Source organism: Ovis canadensis, chromosome 4 (genome assembly GCF_042477335.2).
Source record: "Ovis canadensis isolate MfBH-ARS-UI-01 breed Bighorn chromosome 4, ARS-UI_OviCan_v2, whole genome shotgun sequence".
NCBI classification, from domain to species: Eukaryota; Metazoa; Chordata; class Mammalia; order Artiodactyla; family Bovidae; genus Ovis; species Ovis canadensis.
In genome coordinates, this window is record NC_091248.1 from 59,445,482 (window position 1) to 59,466,190 (window position 20,709).

General features: G+C 41.1%; 1 protein-coding gene across 2 annotated transcripts in view; it reads right to left on the minus strand.

Annotated features, from left to right (window-relative positions):
- SLC26A5 (solute carrier family 26 member 5) overlaps positions 1-20,709 on the minus strand; it is a 70,209-nt gene that overhangs the window by 23,838 nt on the left and 25,662 nt on the right. For both annotated transcript variants that reach the window (XM_069587825.1, XM_069587824.1), the window contains exons 2-8: positions 17,100-17,304; positions 14,687-14,826; positions 10,917-11,027; positions 9,669-9,835; positions 8,956-9,120; positions 3,259-3,411; positions 694-776 (exon numbers count right to left, since the gene is read on the minus strand). In XM_069587825.1, coding sequence (XP_069443926.1) covers positions 694-776; positions 3,259-3,411; positions 8,956-9,120; positions 9,669-9,835; positions 10,917-11,027; positions 14,687-14,826; positions 17,100-17,251 — 971 coding nt within the window. In that variant the 5' untranslated portion in view covers positions 17,252-17,304. The remainder of the gene's footprint in view (positions 1-693; positions 777-3,258; positions 3,412-8,955; positions 9,121-9,668; positions 9,836-10,916; positions 11,028-14,686; positions 14,827-17,099; positions 17,305-20,709) is intronic.

Sequence of the window (20,709 nt, forward strand, 5' to 3'; positions counted from 1 at the left end):
CTATCATATGATCTAGCAATGTCACTTCTATGTGTATATCCAAAACAACTAAAAACAGGGTCTTGAAGAGATATTTGTATACCCATGCTCATAGCAGGATAAGTCACAATAGCTAAGAGGTGGAAAGAACCCACATGTCCATCAATGAGGATAAACAAAGTGTGGTACAGACACACTGTGGAATTTTATTCCATTTTAAAGAGGAAGGGAATCCTGTCACATGCTATAACATGAACCTTGATGATATTATGCTAAATGAAATAAGCCAGTCACAAAAAAGGCAAATAGTATATGATTCCTCTTATGAGTACTAAAATAATCAGATTCATAGAGATAGAAAGTAGGGGCTGGAGGGAAAGCAGAATGGAGAGTTATTGTTTAACAGTATAGAGTTTCAGATTTGCAAGGTGAAAAAGTTCTGGAGATCTGTTTCACAACAATGTGACTGTACTTAGTATACCGAACTATGCACTTAATGATTAAAATGGTGAAGTTTATGTTATTATTATTATTTTTACCACAATAACCTCTGCCACACATACACAAGCTAAAAAAATAAAACAACCCAAACCCTTAGCTATTTGATATATAGGAGAAAATGATTTTTCATTTCAAGAATACTAAAGTAGGGGATATAAGATATCCATCCACTGATTATGTAAGTCACACTGTTACTTATAACTATTTTCCTACCCCAGAGGAAGTGTGCCAACGACATCCACATTGTACGATTCATGCAGGTTAAACCCAGCCGAAATGCCAGTTCCCATAACCACCTGAAAGAGACACAAACCTGAATGCACTTTGAGAAATAAACATTCAAACATCACAAAAATAAGCTTCAAAGAACTTGTTAGCCAAGCCAAATCTATTCTCACACTTTCAGTTTTAAAAAGAAAAATTATTGTTAGCTCCCAGCATTTCTAACTTTTTCTAATGACCCTTCTCCACAACATGAAAGTGGACTCTACCGTCTCCTTGTGACCTGGAATTCTTTCCTCTTTACTTTGCTCTGTTTCATCCTGAGGCATTTGGCTAGTTGGCTACAAACAGAAAGAAGCCGTAAAACCTTCTAGGAGCTGGCTTTGCGTTTAGGGCAAGCAAGATATACAAAGGACATGAAATATGTGTTGTGAGGGTGATACGGTGACATGTATCATTGTAAAAGGCATGTTTGGGTCTACAGTTGTGGATCAGCATCCTGTGGACTCTGTCTCTAGGACAGCAGCACCAAGGTGGTTAGAGGTGCCCACCAGTGCCTCCAGAAGCATGGCTGTCTTCTCCCATGTCTGTGCAGAGTCAGAGCGAAACCGCCTGTCACTGAGCATCCTTATATATAAGGTTTTCTGGATTTAGTCTATGTGTGAAGTAAAAGCCTCAGTGAGCTACAAGAAGAGAAAATAACAAAAAAGATGGCAACTTTCTTCATTCCAAAGAACGACTGCCTGTAGAATTTTCCGAGTAGGTTACGTAGGAGCACAGGAATAGGGGTGGCCAGAGAAGGGAACCAGTCCCCCATGGAGGGGCCTGCTGCAGGGAACCAACAAGAAGGAAGCTCATGATCAGACACAGTAGCCTGCGAGGTCAAGGGCATGGCTGCTTCTGGCCCCATGGTGAAATGCTTCTTCTTTGTTGGTGGTAATGTCTGCCACCCTTAACTGCATCTGTTGTGCATCTTGAACTGGGGGAGTGCCCCCAAATTCAAATCCACAGGATACACATGGCTCAAGTTTCTGGAGCATCAACTTTATGTAGTGGTAAATAATTTAAACCACAGCTTTCCTACCAACACACACAGATGCGTTTTGAAACAGAATACAAAACCCCAAACAATTTTATGATAAGAAAGAAATTTTATGCTTAAAGAGTCATGCAGATACTGTTCCCAAGTTTCCAGCATGGCTTCCTTCTTCCTTGTCCTGAGGAACACACAAATAAGTAAAAAACCCCAAAACCAAAAACCAAAAAAACACAGGTTCACCATAACCACAATGAAAGAATTCTGGAGAACCATTGCTCCGGGAAACAGGAAGGAAACTTTAAAGGGAATCTGGAAAGTGGACAGAGCTAGGAACCTCGGCCAGGAAAAACAGTCTTCATTATTTACTTCATGATTAGGGCTTGTCCTTCTCCTTTGCCATGCAAAGGAGCTGAGAACCTCCTGTTGTTCTCCAAGAGGAAACAGGAAATCTGTGTCAAACCCCAGTGATAGAACAGGTCTTGAGATGATGAGAAACAGTCCTATTTGTGTGTAGATGAGATGAAAGCAAGGAAGAGGATCAAAGGCCCTGGCTTCCTTGTGAGCTATACCAGTTGGTAGGTTTTGGGCCTGGAACTTCTTGCTAAATTTGGATCAGATACCTATCCTTTTTATTTCTTCCCTTGTGGGTTCCCAAACTATACACCAAAGTGCCTCAGAGTCCCAAGGAGAGCTCACTGGGTCTGTGAGACTTTCATGGGAAATAGAGACACCTGTCAGATACCATGCAAACTTCTAGTTTGAGTAGTTCACAGTTTCCACATTAGCTCCTACTACATCGGTTTCAGTCATACCAAAGGTTTGCAAAGCCTTTGGTCACTGTGATTTAGAAAACAAGTACTACACAAAAATCAAAAGTGAACAGGAAATGAGGGTAGTGGTGTCTGATTCCCAGGTTCAAGGGGTTGTGCAGTGTCCACAAGCCACACAAATTCATTAATATATTGCTGTGGTTATTTAAGAATGTAATAACACTTTATTTCAATTTATATGCATTATTTTTACAAACAGTTCTTAAGTTGTTAGACATAAATATACATTAAATTGTTTGGACTTGGTTACTTAGTAAATGGAACTATTAGTTAGGTATTTCTTTTGACCTATGAGTGCCAAGAATTAACAAAGTTTGGGAACCTTTGTCTTTTGCACTTTCTAAACTAGAAACAGCTTAGTTTTTTCAAGTCATTAAAGTATTACATATTCATTATAAAACAATTAGACAATAAAAACTCTGAGAAAGAAAAATCTCCATAATTTCACTCAGATAATTTTCGTTCACATTTTTGTGGATAGTCTTCATCTATATTTTAAAAGTCACCCATGCCTATGTTTTAATGCTTTTCTTTTTTTGTCACTGTATTTGTAAAAGTTCCCCTTGACAAACTCCAACCTTCTCTTGGAGGAACAGAGAGAATAAAGGTCTAACTTCTCTCTCCCTGGTCCCACTTCAAAACCCTTCACAGAAACAGCTAGGTGAATGTGGCTGGAAGTTGACTTACCGCAAAGAACTCTAAAGGAATGGGTGCTGGCAATTTCTCTTTAAATCTCTCATTAAACTCCTTGCCACCCAACAGCAAACCAAAAACCATCAGCCCAACGCCTAGGGAATACACGTTGAGGTTTTTAACATTCTGCAACACAGCAACTGTACTCTGTAACACAGTGAACACTGGATGTTACATCAAGCAATAGCCACTGAATAGGCAGTCTAGTGTTCTGACTCACACTAGCCATCCCAGTAGTGGACATTTCCAGGTAACAGTTCTCAGGCTGAAATCTCTCTCTTTGCAGCTTTCACCACTAGGAGTCATTTTTACCCAGCTATACAACTTTGTAGTTGTAATACCTACCCAACAATCATATATTACAGTGTTTTTTGCTACACTAATGTCTCAGTGTAGAATTGTAAAATTCAGAAGAGTCACCATGAAGCTGAATCCTGAGCATTAGGAAAGGACCATGGGTTATATCAGCATAATAATCTGAAAGCAAATATACAGAAAAGCTTTTAGGAACTGAAAGTGGGAGAAATCATTTTTAGCAGATGAAAGAAGAATCAGGTGAGCTTCGAAGGCAAGAGAGTAACTGAAACTTAGAAAGAAGCCCAGGAAACTTAAGAGAAGAAAGCCACTTAATTGTCTCCTAAGGCTGCAGTCTCGGCACCCCACGTGCAGTCAGTACTCATCTGGACCCTGGGCAGGTAGACGATCACCAAGCCCAAAGTACAAACCTTTCCTATCAACGCCTAGAGCATTCTCTGGTGTGCCTCTCTGTCCTACTTCCTTTGTGACAAGGCACTTTGAGAAATCTCAGAGTAAGAAGCATGTTACCAGCTATTATGGGAAATGAAGAATTTAGTTATTTAGGAACTATTCCCACAGTTGGAGGCTTCTCAAGTGGCTCAGTGGTAAAGAATTTGCCTGCCAATGAAGGAGATGCAGGAGCTGTGGGTTGGATGCCTGGCTCGGGAAAATCCCCTGGAGAAGGAAACAGCAATCCACTTCAGTATTCTTGCCTGGGAAATCCCATGGACAGAGGAGCCTGGTGGGCTACAGTCCATGGGGTCACGAAGAGTTGGATATGACTGAGCATGCATGGACACCCAGAGCTGGACTTCATTCTAATCAATGAAACACTCAATTTAATTGGTCACTTCCTCAAAGCTACTTTCCTAGACCCCTAATCTAGTCAGTCAGTCAGTTCAGTTGCTTAGTCATGTCTGACTCTTTTCGACCCCACGGACTGCAGCATGTCAGGCTTCCTTGTCCACCACCAACTCCAAGAGCTTGCTCAAACTCATGTCCATTGAGTTGTGACGCCATCCAACCATCTCATCCTCTGTTGTCCCCTTCTCCTCCTGCCTTCAATCTTTCCCAGCATCAGGGTCTTTTCCAATGAATCAGTTTTTCGCATCAGGTGGCCAAAATAATGAAGGTTCAGCTTCAGCATCAGTCCTTCCAGTGAATATTCAGGACTGATTTCCTTTAGGATGGACCGGTTGGATCTCCTTGCAGTCCAAGGGACTCTCAAGAGTCTTCTCCAACACCACAGTTCAAAAGCATCAATTCTTCAGCACTCAGCTTTCTTTATAGTCCAACTCTCACATCCATACATGACCACTGGAAAAATCACAGCTTTGACTAGACAGATCTATGTTGGCAAAGTAATGTCTCTGCTTTTTAATATGCTGTCTAGGTTGGTCATAGCTTTTCTTCAAAGGAGTAAGCGTCTTTTAATTTCATGGCTGCAGTCACCACGTGCAGTGATTTTGGAGCCCAAAAATAAAATCTCTGACTATTTCCATTGTTTCCCCATCTATCTGCCATGAAGTGATGGGACAACATGCCATGATCATTGTTTTTTGAGTGTTGAGTTTTAAGCCAGCATTTTCACTCTCCTCCTTCACTTTCATCAAGAAGCTCTTTAGTTCTTTGTTTTCTGCCATAAGGGTGGTTTCATCTGCATATCTGATGTTATTGATATTTCTCCCAGCAATCGTGATTCCAGCTTGTGCTTCTTTCAGCCCAGCGTTTCTCATGATGTACTCTGCATATAACTTAAACAAGCAGATTGACAATATATAGCCTTGACGTACTCCTTTCCCATTTTGGAACCAGTCTGTTGTTCCATGTCTGGTTCTACCTGTTGCTTCTTGAAAAGTGAAAGTAAAGTCTCTCTGTTGTGTCCAACTCTTTGCAACCTCATAGACTGTAGCCTACCAGGCTCCTCTGTCCATGGGATTTTCCAGGCAATAGTACTGGAGTGGATTGCCATTTCCTTCTCCAGGGGATCTTCCCAACCCAGGGCTTGAACCCAGGTCTCTGGCATTGTAGACAGACATTTTTACCATCTGAGCCACCAGGGAAGTCCTTAACCTGCATACAGATTTCTCAAGAGGCAGGTTATTCCCAGGTTATTCCTGGTATTCCCATCTCTTGAAGAATTTTCCACATTTTCTTCTCCACACAAAGGCTTTGGCATAGTCAATAAAGCAGAAGTAGATGTGTTTCTGGAATCTCTTGCTTTTTCTATCATTGCAGGATGCCTGCAATTTGATCTCTGGTTCCTCTGCCTTTTCTAAATCCAGCTTGAACATTTGGAAGTCCACAGTTCACATACCGTTGAAGCCTCACTTGGGGAATTTTCAGCATTACTTTGCTAGCATGTGAGATGAGTGTAATTGTGTGGTAGCTTGAACATTCTTTGGTGTTGCCTTTCTTTGGGATTGGAATGAAAACGGACTTTTCCAGTCCTGTGGCCACTGCTGAGTTTTCCAAATTTGCTGGCATATTGAGTGCAGCACTTTCACAGCATCATCTTTTAGGATTTGAAATAGCTCAACTGGAATTCCAGTAGCTTTGTTCATAGTGATTCTTCCTAAGGCCCACATGACTTCGCACTCCAGTGATGCTTTGTAAGGCCTACTTGTCTGGCTCGAGGTGAGTGATCACACTATCGTGGCTATCTGGGTCATGAAACTCTTTTTTCTATAGTTCTTCTGTGTATTCTTGCCACCTCTTCTTATATCTTCTGCTTTCTACCATTTCTGTCCTTTACTATGCCCATTTTTGTATGAAATGTTCCCTTGGTATTTCTAATTTTCTTGAAGAGATCTCTAGTCTTTCCCATTCTATTGTTTTCCTCTCTTTCTTTGCACTGATCACTGAGAAAGGCTTTCTTATCTCTCTTTGCTATTCTTTGAAACTCAGAATTTAGATGGGTATATCTTTCCTTTTCTCCTTTGCCTTTAGCTTCTCTTCTTTTCTCAGCTATTTGTAAGGCCTCAACAGACAACCATTCCACCTTTTTGCATTTCTTTTTCTTGGGGATGATCTTGATCCCTGTCTCCTGTACAATGTCAGGAACCTCTGTCCATCCATAGTTCTTCAGGGACTCTATCAGATCTAATCCCTTGAATCTATTTGTCACTCCCTCTGTATAATCATAAGGGATTCATACCTGAATGGTCTAGTGGTTTTCCCTATTTTCTTCAATTTAAGTCTGAATTTTGCAGTGAGTTCATGATCTGAGCCACAGTCAGCTCCTGGTCTTGTATTTTGCTGACTGTATAGAACTTCATCTTTGGTTGCAAAGAATAATCAGATTTCGGTATTGACCAGATTTCGGTTGTAACTTTGGAGTTCTCGCAGGAGAAGATGAGCGCACGTTCTTCTACTCCGCCATCTTGTGTGTATGAATTATAGATACCTAATCTAAAGGTCTCCCTATTCAATTTTCATAGCAGCCTGATTTTTCTTTCATAGCACTTAACACAATTTATGCTTAATTACACATTTATGTGACTTGTTTTGGTTGCTAAGTCATGTCTGACCGTTTTGTGACCCCATGGACTGTAGCCTGCCAGGTTCCTCTGTTCATGGAATTTTCCAGGCAGGAATACTGGAGTGGGTTGCCATTTTCATCTCCAAGGGATCATCCTGACTCAGGGATCAAACCTGCATTTTCTGCAATAGAAGGTGGATTCTTCACCACTGAGCCACCTGGGCAGCCCATTTATGTGATTCAGTTCAGTTCAGTCACTCAGTTGTGTCCGACTCTTTGTGACCCCATGAATCGCAGCACACCAGGCCTCCCTGTCCATCACCAACGCCCAGAGTTCACTCAGACTCACGTCCATCGAGTCAGTGATGCCATCCAGCCATCTCATCCTCTGTCATCCCCTTCTCCTGCCCTTGATCCCTCCCAGCATCAGAGTCTTTTCTAATGAGTCAACTCTTCACATGAGGTGGCCGAAGTACTGGAGTTTCAGCTTTAGCATCATTGCTTCCAAAGAAATCCCAGGGCTGATCTCCTTCAGAATGGACTGGTTGGATCTCCTTGTAGTCCAAGGGACTCTCAAGAGTCTTCTCCAACACCACAGTTCAAAACCATCAATTCTTCGGATTTACTATTTGTCTTCCCATTGTACTGGGGACTTCCCTATAGCTCAGAAGGTAAAGAGCTTGCCTGCAATGCAGGTGACCTGGGTTCAATCACTGGGTCAGGAAGATACCTTGGAGATGAAAATGGCAATCCACTCCTGTATTCCTGCCTGGAGAATTCCATAGACAGAGGAGCCTGGTGGGCTACAGTCTATGGAGTTGCAAAGAGTCGGACACAACTAAGCAACTAATACATTTGTCTTCCTATTGAACTGTAAGCTCACTGCTCTGCCTAACACAGTGTGTGACACATAAATTCTTACAAAGGCCAAATAGGTCTTTCATTCCAAAAATATCTTTAGCAGCATTTCAGAAGTTTTCATAAGAAGCAGTTCCACTGTCATTTGGTTCTAATTATTTCATAATTTTCTCTTTATCCATGGGCTACTTAGAAATATGTTTTTAGTTTCCAAATGTATGGGGGGTTTAAGCCATCTTTAGTTATCAATCATTAATTATATTGCACCATGTGAAACTGAATTTTTAGAAGTTGTGGTCAGCTGTATGTGACCATTTTCAACATGATCAATTATTACCATTGTTACCTACATGCTTGTAAGTAATTTATATTTTCTCTTAGTTGGGTGGAAGGGTCTATGTACATCATATTAGATTAAACTGGTTAGGTGTGTTAGTCAAATCCTTTATGGATTTCCAATTTTCACCTGCTTGAGCAAGCAGTTTTTAAGAGAGAGATGTTATCCCAGAATGACTTTAAGTTGACTTCCCTGGTGGCTCAGATGGTAAAGAACCTGCTTGTAATGCAGGAGAACAAAAGAAACATAGGTTCAATCCTGGCTTGGGAAGATCCTCCGGAGGAGGATATGCCAACCCACTCTGGTATTGTTGCCTGGAAAATTCCACGGGCAGAGGAGCCTAGTGGGCTACTGTCCATGGGGTTGCAGAGTCAGACATGAATAAGCAACTTTCACTTTCACTTTCCCAAAGAGAACCTAATCTGATCTTATGAAGAAGCTGTCTCTGGAGCTAATTAGGCTAAAGTTGTGGCCACCAAATAAAGACCTGACAAAAAATTTCTTGTGAGGTAAGTAGTATCACATATTAATGAAATGAAACTTTAAGATTTAATTCCCCTTGTAATGCTCTTCTCAGAAAAGCCTTAGAATGACTAAATCTTCTCCATTCTACTGAAATTCTTAGAAATAAGCAAAGTGAGCCTTGAGATAGGGGAAAGAAGGAGGAAAAATAAAGAAGGGAAACAAGTACCAGTAAGTCGGGACGTTGCTTACTTACATACACCACTGAAAAGATCCCACTGTACCGCTTTGTTTTAACTCCAAACAGGTATTTTAACATGGAGGTGAAGACATGCACAGCTGCAGCAGTGGTAAACCCACGGACCAGGGGCTCCGTGAGATATATGGCCACAAATCCAAATCTACAGACACCTAGGCAAAACTTTTTTTTTTTAATGACAAAGAGACAAATAAATCACATGATAGATCAGGAAATTAAATCCAACGGAAAACATCCCAAAGTTTTTTCTGGACCACTTTCTAACACTACAAATTTGTATCTATAGCAGGTAAGTAGCTAACAAATCAGTCAGTGGTTCTTCAGAAAACAACAATATTTGGAGGGGCCTGGAGCCCCACAAAGCACTGGGCACCCTTTTTATGCTCCCTGTCCCTCAGAAGTGGGGGCACACTTAGTCATGTCATTGCTTGCTCCTTCCAGGCAGATAAAAAATGCCTTTTCCCATTACTAACCCACCCTGCTTCAAGCTAGCCTTGCTTTTAGAACCTCTAAAGTACCCAACGGAAGCTAGCTAGTTCCTACTCTATATCAATTTGAGTAAAGCATGCAGTGGGACTGGCATTCTTGAGCTACAAACCCTAAGCTCTGGAGTTTTGCTGGCTGACCCTGCTCACGACCAACCAGGAGTGCTCGAAAGGTATATATTAAATGAGCAAATGAGAGCTTATTTCCACATCTGTGAGTCTTACCTGAATGATTCCTGAAAGTAAGGTCACAGACATGGCGACTTTTACTCTCAAGGCATCTCTTGCCTCTGTCCCATTGGTTGCATTTACTCCTCCTGGAATGACTATATCATCTGGTACTAATCGAACAGCCACACCGCCTATCATCAGGCTAATAACGGCAAATGGACCTGAAATAATGAAGTATTAATCAGAGAAATGATTTGCAGCATATCTGATATGATTATTGCCAGTATCCCAGGAGAGACAGGTGAGGCCAATAAATCCTCACTGAAATAGCACTGCACAGTGACAGAATCTTCCATTCCATACACTCTTCTAGAACTTTGACATTTTCCCATGAAGAGGTGGCCTAATTCCTCTCTCCTTGAATCTGGGTGGACTTGTGGCATGCTAGCAACCAAGAAAATGCAGCAGAAGTGATACTGTGTGACCTGTGAGGCTACGTAACACAAGACAGTATGACTTCTGCCTGAGAGCTGTGCTGCTTGCTTGTGCTTCAACCCTGTGTATGAGAAAGCCCTAGAAAGGACCCCATGGAGAGAGGGTGGGGTGAGAGGTAAGAATAAGGGGAGAGGGAGAGGGAGACCCACCTCCTGTAGCTGCTCTGGCTCCAGCTCCCACCTGACTCTCAAATGCTTGAGAGATGCTGAGCCAAAACCGTCCAGTTAAGCCCTTCCCAAATCCTGACCCACAGAAACTATGAGAGATAATCAAATGATTGTTTTTAGCTGCTAAATTTTGGGCATGTTTGTTACCTAGCAATGAACATCTGAGACGTGTGTGTGTGTGTGTGTGTCTGTGTGTGTGTCTGTGTTGGCTGGCAGCACCAACACTATTATGAAACCCATATAAACCTGATCCTGAATACACTAAAGAGAAACCATGTACAATTCAGTGTCTAAAATAAGATGCAAATGCAATGTATGCATAGCAATAGGAACTTGAAGTATCATTAATAAATAAAAAGAAAACACAGATGCAAGCAAATTGTATTATGAACCGAAATACTTACATCACAGATTTCTTGTCTTTTTAGACAAGAAAACTGTCTTTTTCTATTATGCCCATATTATAAGAAAGCTATTAATTCTAGAAATCTTGAGGGAGAGTGTATTTTTTAAAAGCACCTATTGGGCATACAGTAACAAAAGTTTGATATCCTAATAACAAACATGCTATTTCTTCAGCACATTGCAAAGCTGGGAAATCCAAAAGGAAAGGTAGTAAAACATCAACTATAAGGTTTACCTATGGATACGTGTCGGGAAGTTCCAAAAAAACAATACATGATAACAGGGTAAAATGAAGAGTATAGGCCAAACACTGGAGGCACAGCTGCCAACATTGCAAAGGCTAAACCTGTGGGATTAAGACCAAACAGAAATAGGAGATCATTAGAAAACAGCGGGCTCTGTGTATTCCTCTCCTGGTTCTTTATGATGAACAGATGAAAACCATGTTAATTTAAGCTGATGTGTCTCAGCGTGCCCACACTTCTGTCCCACTCCTACACAGAATCTTGTATTTGTGCTCAGAGAGTCCAGGCTGAGACAGTTTTCCTTGTCATTCCCTCTTCACCAGGAGTAGATTTTTTCTGCTTTAATCTTTCCCAAATTAGATATGGGCAGAAAGTCTTACTTGACTGGCACAGCTGTAATCTGCTGTTAATTCCCAAAGGCCGGCTGTTTCTCCAGTGGGGTGCTTTGAGGGTTCTCTGGAGACCCCTTTTCTATGAGGAACTCCCAGTGTAGCATTCTCTGGCAGATGTAACACCCTTCCCCCTAATCTTGGCCCCTTCCACGTTCCAGGTCTTACATCTCTTCCAGGTTCTTTCTGTTGGCAGCTGCTTATGCTGTAGGCAGTCTTCTTGGGCAGGTTACTTTCAAAATAGCCAACCCTGGTTACCTCCCAAAGCACCCCATAGTGCTTTAGCCCCAGGAAACTTTGCAAGTGCAGGCCACATTCTGCTGTTCTAGGTGGTTCACACCATTCCACCTGTAGATTCACTTTTCCCGCAATAGTGCCCACAAACTTCAAGGGACACGTGTCCAGTGCTCTAAGTGGTTCTGTTGCAGTCCTTCTTTCCTTCCTTGACATTAGGTGGAGGGTAAATGCATACGGCTTTTTTGCCTTTCTCTAGAAAATTCTCATTCCTAATCTAATGTCAGTCTCCTTGTCCCTCACATGCCCAGCTTCTTCATTCTCCTCCAAATCAATCCAACAGCCAGTCCTGCTGATTTTACCTATAAAACACAGCATGTATGTTTCCAACTCTTTCCAGTTTTACAGCTACCATCTTTATCAAAATGGAAGAAGCTCCAGAAAAAGTTGCAGAATGGCATTTCAGTGAAAACACAACTATGCAAAATCCTAGAATTTATCTGAAGCATTTGTCTACGTGTGCTCACTGCAGCCATTTCCTGAAGCTCTGTCAGTCCAACTTGACTGAACGTCAGTCAAGATCCTGTTTCCCACTTCAGATGCTGAGTTTACTTTTGCTCCTTCCCTCACCCTCACCTCTGCCTTCAAATATGTCCCTTTCTCTGTCCTCTGGTGCTAAAATGGTTATGGAGAATGGTCCTAAACCTGATTTAAAACTTTGTTTAACAGATTTAATAGATTCAACAACTCAGTTACTTGGCAAATTGAAAATCCAACTAATTGATCACTGGGGAATTTTTTTTTAAATTTATCATTTGGTAATTAGTTTTCAGGAAACTGGAGAGGGAATAGTTTTTCCAGCCAGCTAACCTAGAGGCTCCAAATAGGAAAAGGAGTACGTCAATGCTGTATATTGTCACCCTGCTTATTTAACTTCTATGCAGAGTACATCATGAGAAACGCTGGGCTGGAAGAAGCACAAGCTGGAATCAAACTGCCGGGAGAAATATCAATAATCTCAGATATGCAGATGACACCACCCTTATGGCAGAAAGTGAAGAGGAGCTAAAAAGCCTCTTGATGAAGTGAAAGAGGAGAGTGAAAAAGTTGGCTTCAAGCTCAACATTCAGAAAATGAAGATCATGGCATCTGGTCCCATCACTTCATGGGAAATAGATGGGGAAACAGTGGAAACAGTGTCAGACTTTATTTTTTTGGGCTCCAAAATCACCGCAGATGGTGACTGCAGCCATGAAATTAAAAGACGCTTACTCCTTGGAAGAAAAGTTATGACCAACCTAGATAGCATATTGAAAAGCAGAGACATTACTTTGCCAACAAAGGTCCATCTAGTTAAGGCTATGGTTTTTCCAGTGGTCATGGATGGATGTGAGAGTTGGACTGTGAAGAAAACTGAGCGCCGAAGAATTGATGCTTTTGAACCGTGGTGTTGGAGAAGACTCTTGAGGGTCCCTTGGACTGCAAGGAGATCCCACCAGTCCATTCTAAAGGAGATCAGTCCTGGGTGTTCATTGGAAGGAATGATGCTAAAGCTGAAACTCCATTACTTTGGCCACCTCATGCGAAGAGTTGACTCATTGGAAAAGACTCTGATGCTGGGAGGGATTGGGGGTAGGAGGAGAAGGGGATGAGAGAGGATGAGATGGCTGGATGGCATCACTGACTCGATGGACATGAGTTTGAGTGAACTCCAGGAGTTGGTGATGGACAGGGAGGCTTGGTGTGCTGCGATTCATGGGGTTGCAAAGAGTCGGACACGACTGAGTGACTGAACTGAGCTGAACCTAGAGGCTTGTCAAGCCATTATCCCCTTTTGATTACACTGAGTCACTGTTGCCTCTAACTGGTTTCCCTACATTTATTCTGGTGCCACTCCCATCAACCAAGTCCCTTCCCCACACAACAGTCCCAGAGATCTCAGCAAAAACAAAACAAAACAAAAAAACCCCAGGGGAAAGCAAGCTGACAAGCTTTCACTGGACTCAGAATGGAACCCAAAAAGAGCCTATCGAGGCTGTGCAGACCTGCTGCTGCCCACCTGGCCAGCCACTGGCCCCCCACTCCCCACACTCCTAGCACACTGCCTGTCTCAGAAGTCTTCAAACACCCAATTCTTTTCCTGCTAACTGCCTTCACACATGCTATTGCTTCTTCTTGAAATGTATTTCTTCTCATTCTTTATCTGCCTCCTACTCATCCTTCAGGTCTCAGCTCAATCTCACCTTATTTTTCCCCCTATTTGGAAGTATGAAATATTAATTTTTTAGATATCAGACAAGAACAGAGCTAAATAATCCAATTTTATTGCAGCACTGTAAAAAAAATTCCTTTACCACAGTGTAAGATTTAAATGCATATGCACAAGGGTACATATGATATAAAATGTAGTAAGGTGGCTGCTGCCCTGCCAAGTACTTCCAGTCCCTACTTAGGTCCCATTGCAATACTGGTCAATCTCACTTTCTTAATGGGGTTCTGTGACTTACCTACTTAAATTAGGTCCCCATATTATTATCATGTCAGAGTGCCCTGTATCTTCTTTCATAGTGTTTACCACCATTTGTACATAAACATTTATGTGTATTTTTATTTATTTCACGCTTCTCTCCCTAACTGGATAGTTAGTTCCATGAAGACAGGGAGGGCCAGGTTACACACGTGTGAACAGATGAATAAATCAATGAGCATTTTCTTAAATTCTTGTATCTCTATAAAATTATACAACTGCAGAGGAATTCAGTATATCATGGGACCTTATAATTAGATATGGACTTAGTCAAGAACCTTTTTTTAAAAATGGAGTATAGTTGATTCAAGGACAGCCCCTAACAACATGTTCATGGAGTTAGAAATTAATTTAGCAAAGGAAAGGCAATGCCCCACCAGTTCCTAAATGTATTGATCTGTAAATGTATCACCATATTCTGCAACTAAAAGCTCTGAGGCTTTTAAAGGGTAAAATGTTTCTGAAGAATTGCTCTAGACAGGAAAAGGTGCTAGAACAATGTGATAAAAATTATAAATTTAAAATAATGATGAAATTAAACAGAACAAACTTAACACAATTGTTTGAGATGATATCAGAGGAAGAAAAAAAAGAAATATATTCTACTGACCTTGAGGAAGCTGCAGCACCCCTGTGCTTATGCCTGAGACCAAGTCACCTAACACATACTCCTTGAATTTGTATGCAGGCAACCACTTGGTTATGGGGAGGAACATGTAAATGATATTTCGTATTTTCTTAGGAGTACATCTGGAAGGACAAAGAAATAGATAAATGAGAACCATTTCTGTAGAATTCACATCAAGGCATTTTCCCTTCCTTATATTTTGGAACAAAAAGGAAAAATTCAGACTGGTGATGAGAGTGATTTTTCTATTCTGCAGAGGTCAGAGAGAATAGCTGCTTATTATTTTTTTAGAAAATAGGAACATCTGAATTGGCTCCACTCTAATGCTCCACAACTGACCATGAAAAATAAGAAAAAGTTGGCTTCAAAATAGTTGAGATATCCCAGAAGCCATTATTTCAATAGGTGAAATCTTTAATGTGCTTTCTGCTTTGATATAAAGTATGGGAAGTACTTAACCCACTGAGTTAACTTTTGATTATGGAAACACTGACCAGCACCTATCCACTTAGTTTTCCCTTTTCTTTTTTTTCAAAAAATTTTTATTTTGTATTGGGGTATAATCTATTAACAATGTGTGATAGTTTCAGGTGAACAGCAAAGAGACTCAGCCATACAAATATATCTAAGTTTTCCCTTATAAAATGAAAGGAATTCACACAGGTATTATGAGCTTTATAAACATGTGTTCAATGCTTTAGGGTCTTTGATTAGGTAAACTCAAAACACCGTCTGTTACTGTAGCTGAGTCTATGCCTGGCTGTCTTGGTTAGGTGGAACACCATGGTAATAAAATCAAGGCATTGTATTTAATCCCTGGATGTTTTAATTAACTTTGATACAGAGACTATATCATGGGCTTTGGCCAGTCCTCTTGCTGGTCGATGCCGAACGCATGTAAGAATTAAAGATTTTAAAATTAAAAAAAAAAAAAGAGTATAGACAGATGAATTCCATTACCACTGTGACAGTCTCAAGTCCTCTTGGTGACAAGGAAGCAATTTATTCCACTTAAAAGGATAATGCATTATTGTGAAGTGTTAGTCACTCAGTCGTGTCTGACTCTTTGGGACCCCATGGACTGAAGCCCACCAGGCTCCTCTGTCCATGAGATTCTCCAGATTGTCCATGAATACTGGTGTGGGTTGCCATGCACTTCTCCGGGGGATCTTCCCTACCCAGGGATCGAACCTGAGTCTATTGCATCTCCTGCATTGGCAGGTGGGTTCTTTACCACTAGTGCCACCTAGGAAGCCCATGCATGGTATTTCATATAGTGTCTTTAGTGATTAAAAGTACTCGGTAATTAGATGTGTAAAGATATTAGAAGCAAAAATGTAAGGCAACTATGACAAGAGCAATGAATCTGAGTAAAACAAACTAGATTTGATAGCAGTCTCCCTGTTTAGAAAACTGAGATATTAATAATAGCTACATATATATAGTGCTTTCCATGTGCCTTGCACGTGCATAAATTAATAGATTTTAACCCCAGTAACCCAGTGATGTAAACACTATTACTATTCCCATTTTTCAGAGGAAGAAACCAGTGCACAGCTGATAGGTGCTTGGGATTAGGATTAAAACTCAGGTAGTCTTGACTCCAGTGTATGTATTTTTAACCTCTCATGATGTCATACCTAGAGCACAGAGTCACTGCGAAGCTTAAATGAACACAGCACAGGAGCTGTGGTCTCAGTGGTTCAGGAGGCAGCAATCAGATAGTTTGCACAATGAGGTGTGCAATCGGGCACCAAGGTATTACCAGTCTCAGGCCTGCCACATTACTGTATCCGTGCTTTCAAAATGAAGAGTCACAAGACACTGAATGTCTTTGATAGCTTCAGCTGGGGACTCACATTCATAGATTGTTGGGGACTTACATTCATAGATTCATACATAGAGTAGAAGCAGGAAAAAGACTAGAGTGGTTGGAACATTCCTGAAATGGAAGAGGCAGACATTTTTTCATTAGGGGGAAGGATCAAGCCATTTTATTGAGGGGCTTTGGAGGAGAGTTGACAGGTTAGGAAGACAATGAGATCCTATGTCCTTCTCCTGGCTGGGATCTCCCAGCTTCACAGTCACTGAAAGCAGTGGATATTTTAAAGGTGTGTGGAGAACTGAAAAGTGGATTGTTTATATAAACCTTTATATGACATAAGGCATAGCTGGAATTTCAAATGGTGAAATGCATAATAAAGCTTGTGTTCCATCAAATATCTACCACTGAATGTAGATGTGGACATCTGAATGAACCATGTGGACAGCTCTGCAAATCACGAGTGCTCATCATTTGCTTTTTCCTCCACATCACAGATTCTCTTTGTACATGTGACCTTGCTTCTCTCGTAACTGAATGACAGAATAAAGGAAACAGGCTGAAAGAACATACGTGAATGCCTGTTTCAGCTTATCCCCGATGGAATCCGAAACCTTGTCCTTCTTGTGCAATCTTTCTTGGAGGACTGGATGGCTAAAGATAGGTCTTTCCACATAGTACCGGTGGGTTGCTCCAAGGATTTCATTTTCTTCAGCATGATCCATAGTACTCTGAAATTATTCATCAACAGCAGGAGACAAGCATTTCTTGAGTGTCACTAAGGAAGAAAATAAAAACTCTATTTCAGATGCCAAAATCTTACAGATGATTGTTTCCTGCCATCTCTTTTTGGCAGTGTTCTTGTAAGTTTTCTAATGACTTTTTCATCTTTGAATACCCAGAGCACCAAACCTAGTGATCTGGACAGAGTAGGCACAAATAAATGAAAGGAAATTAAGGTCAATAAAAAACATATGACATTTCTTCCCAGGGCAATTAGTGGGTAATGTGTATACTTTAAACAAAGGATTGTATTAAATTCAGTGGACAAATATTGCAGCAACTGGCTCTAAGTCAATGTTAACGAAACAGTGAATTAGGCTGACTCTAACAATTCATGTGTCAAAGAAACAGAAAAATGAGCAAGACCAGTCCTTAAACTGACTCCAAGTTTATTGAAGGTACATTAGCTTCCTTCCCAATTCTGTACTCAGATATGGTTGTTACTCCTTACATTATTCTGTGGTTCAGAGGTAAGGCTTATATGCGCAAGACTATTAGGATGACTGATATTCCTATACCTACATCTATGTATCTACTTATCTACATAATGAATACTACTCATATGAGTAAAAGAAATGTTTAAGGAACAAAAACCCAATATGCTTCTGCACAGAGGAATATGTTAACTGCAGCTTTATTACAGTGAAAAATCAGAAAAAACCTAAATGTCTACATAAATTTTTGAATAGTCATAAATCAAACACTACAAAGTAATTTTAATAAATGAACTAAATCTATATATGTCATCATCATAAACCTCAAAAACATAATTTTCAATAAAAGTGTAAGGCACAGATGGGTACTTCAAGAATGCAATTACTTAAAGTGTAAAAAACTTACAAAGCAATTATATATCTTGTTTATGCGCACACATATATGTAGTAAATGTATAAAAGCATGCATGACAACGATAAACACTAAGATCAGGATGGTGTCACTTCTGGAGAGAAGGGGAACAGAAAGGGAGCTTCAACTGACAGTATCTGCAATGTTTAGTTTGTAAAAAAGAACTGGCGCAAATAGAGCAAAATGTTAAGATTTGACTAAGTTATGTGGTAAGTAAACTGGTGATTGGGGTTGGTACATGATTCTTTGCAGTTGTAAATTTGAAAGATATATTTTATAATAAAAAATGAGTGTACAACAACCAAAGCCATGAGTCCCCAGTGAAGGAAGTTAAGGGCAGAGGAGTTGGGGGTTAGCATGCTTATGCTTAGTCGCTTCAGTTAGGTTTGACTCTTTGTGACCCCACAGACTGTAGCCCACCAGGCTCCTCTGTCTATGGGATTTCCCAGGTAAGAAAACTGGAGTGGGTTGACAGTTCCCTTCCCAGGGGTTAGCATGAGTTAATGGTTAGGTGCCAGTGTGGTAACTGCAGGTGGGTGCTGGATTACTGACGCTGATCAATACAATTTGCTCATGGTGAAAAGTTCAATATTCATCAAACTGAAATTACACTCAAAATTTAAATCATGTTTGTGTGACCAACCAGAAAACATCACACAAAACAAAAGCCTAGGTCCAAGGAGGTTGAAAATTTAAAAGTCTAGAATAAAGAGGAATTCTAGCAGCAAATGCAACCAAGTATCAGCACTGATGATATGAAAAGATAAGCCTGACGAAAGAGGATTCTGCAGCACAATTTGACTAAGACTGTACATCTTTTGTTTTAGAGTTAGCAAGACTGGCTTCTCATCTAACTTTTAATTTATTATTCCAGGAACTCATCATAATACACAAGAATGGCCGGGCTGAGGAATGTGGGTGGGTTTACAGACAGCAACACTGCCACTCTGCCTCCCTTCTGCCCCCAGCTCCTCCAGAACATCATGCAACGGCAACATACAACCATGTGCAACTCAGGCCACCTACCAAGCTGCTTCCAGCCTCTGCGCCTGTGCCCAGAATTCCATTCACTCTGACAAGCAATGCTGTTTCTTTTCCCTCACTCTCATTCCATTTTCCCTATATCCTAATCATCTTTCAAAAGCCAGGTTTTGTTCTTTGCTTTCCTGAGTCCTTGCTCACCTCTAATCTCCCATGAAGTGGGCCTCTACTCACTGTTATGTATAATATCCTCTCTCTCCCCACTATATAATTATCGGTTTCCTCTTCTAGACTGTAAATCTCTCGAGACAACACCCTGAATTCCCAGGACCCAGCTCGGTCCTTGTCTCACTGATGAACACACACAGTCTCTGTACTGGTGCACCATGATTATTGATAGTGTATGTCACGCTTCCTCTCTGTACTTCACGTTACAGAAGACTAAGATTGCTCTGACATTTTTATTTAATGATTTTTCTGGAGACCTCTTCCTTGATCATCTTCTAGCCTGTCATATAGAAAGATAACTTCTTCCTTCACGTAGCCAAAGAGAAAAAGACCAGGTAGATCTGAGAGAGGTCTCATAATATGAATCCCTGGTGCAAAAATCTAGTTTTACCATTGATTTTACTGTTACTCTTCTTGAATTTGCCCAGTTGTCAGTGGGATGAATTGCAATGAATTGGGATGTGTTATCGTAAAGTGCAGTAGTGACCAAACCTGCCCTCTCACCACAATGTTCTGGGCAAGGTTTTAAAGGATTGCTGTCTGGCCTTACTCTGAGCCTCCTGAATTAGGGTCCCATAGATGGGGTCTGGACAGTGAGCATTTACTTCACACGGGTGTGGGCATGCACCCCTGTACCTGAGCACAGCAAACTGCTTTGAAGCTTTCAGTGCAATACAATAGGTCATGTTAAAGTGTAGCAGTAGAAATAAGACATTTCTAAAATATTAGCCATCCTTATTTTTATTCTCAAAAGTCCTTTGGCTCTCCCCAACAGAAATTCCTCATTTACACCTATAACTATGAAGGTCATTTATCATTCCCTCATTTCTCTTCCTCCTACAACCTCAAAATTCTTTCTACCTCCTTAAGCATGGACAGAGGAGCCTGGCGGGCTACAGTCCACAGGATCACAAAGAGTCAGACACAACTGAGCATGTATGCAGGTTCAGGTTCATTAAGCAGGGAAATTACGTGCATGTTTTAAATGTCCCCAGGAAGATTCAAAACATCTTTTGAATCTGGCTTTCAATTGTCCCTAAACTTGGAATCTCCTCAGGTGCTTTTTAAAGACTTCAATGATTGGGCTCTACACCAGACCAATTAGCACAGAGCCTCCCAGCAGAGCCTCTGGGAGGTGGGGCCCAGGCCTCTTTTTTAGAGCATCCTGCTGCTAAGCTGCTAACTCACTTCAGTCGTGTCCGACTCTATGCGACCCCACAGACAGCAGCCCACCAGGCTCCACCGTCCCTGGGACTCTCCAGGCAAGAACACTGGAGTGGGTTGCTATTTCCTTCTCCAATGCATGAAAGTGAAAAGTGAAAGTGAAGTGGCTCAGTCGTGTCTG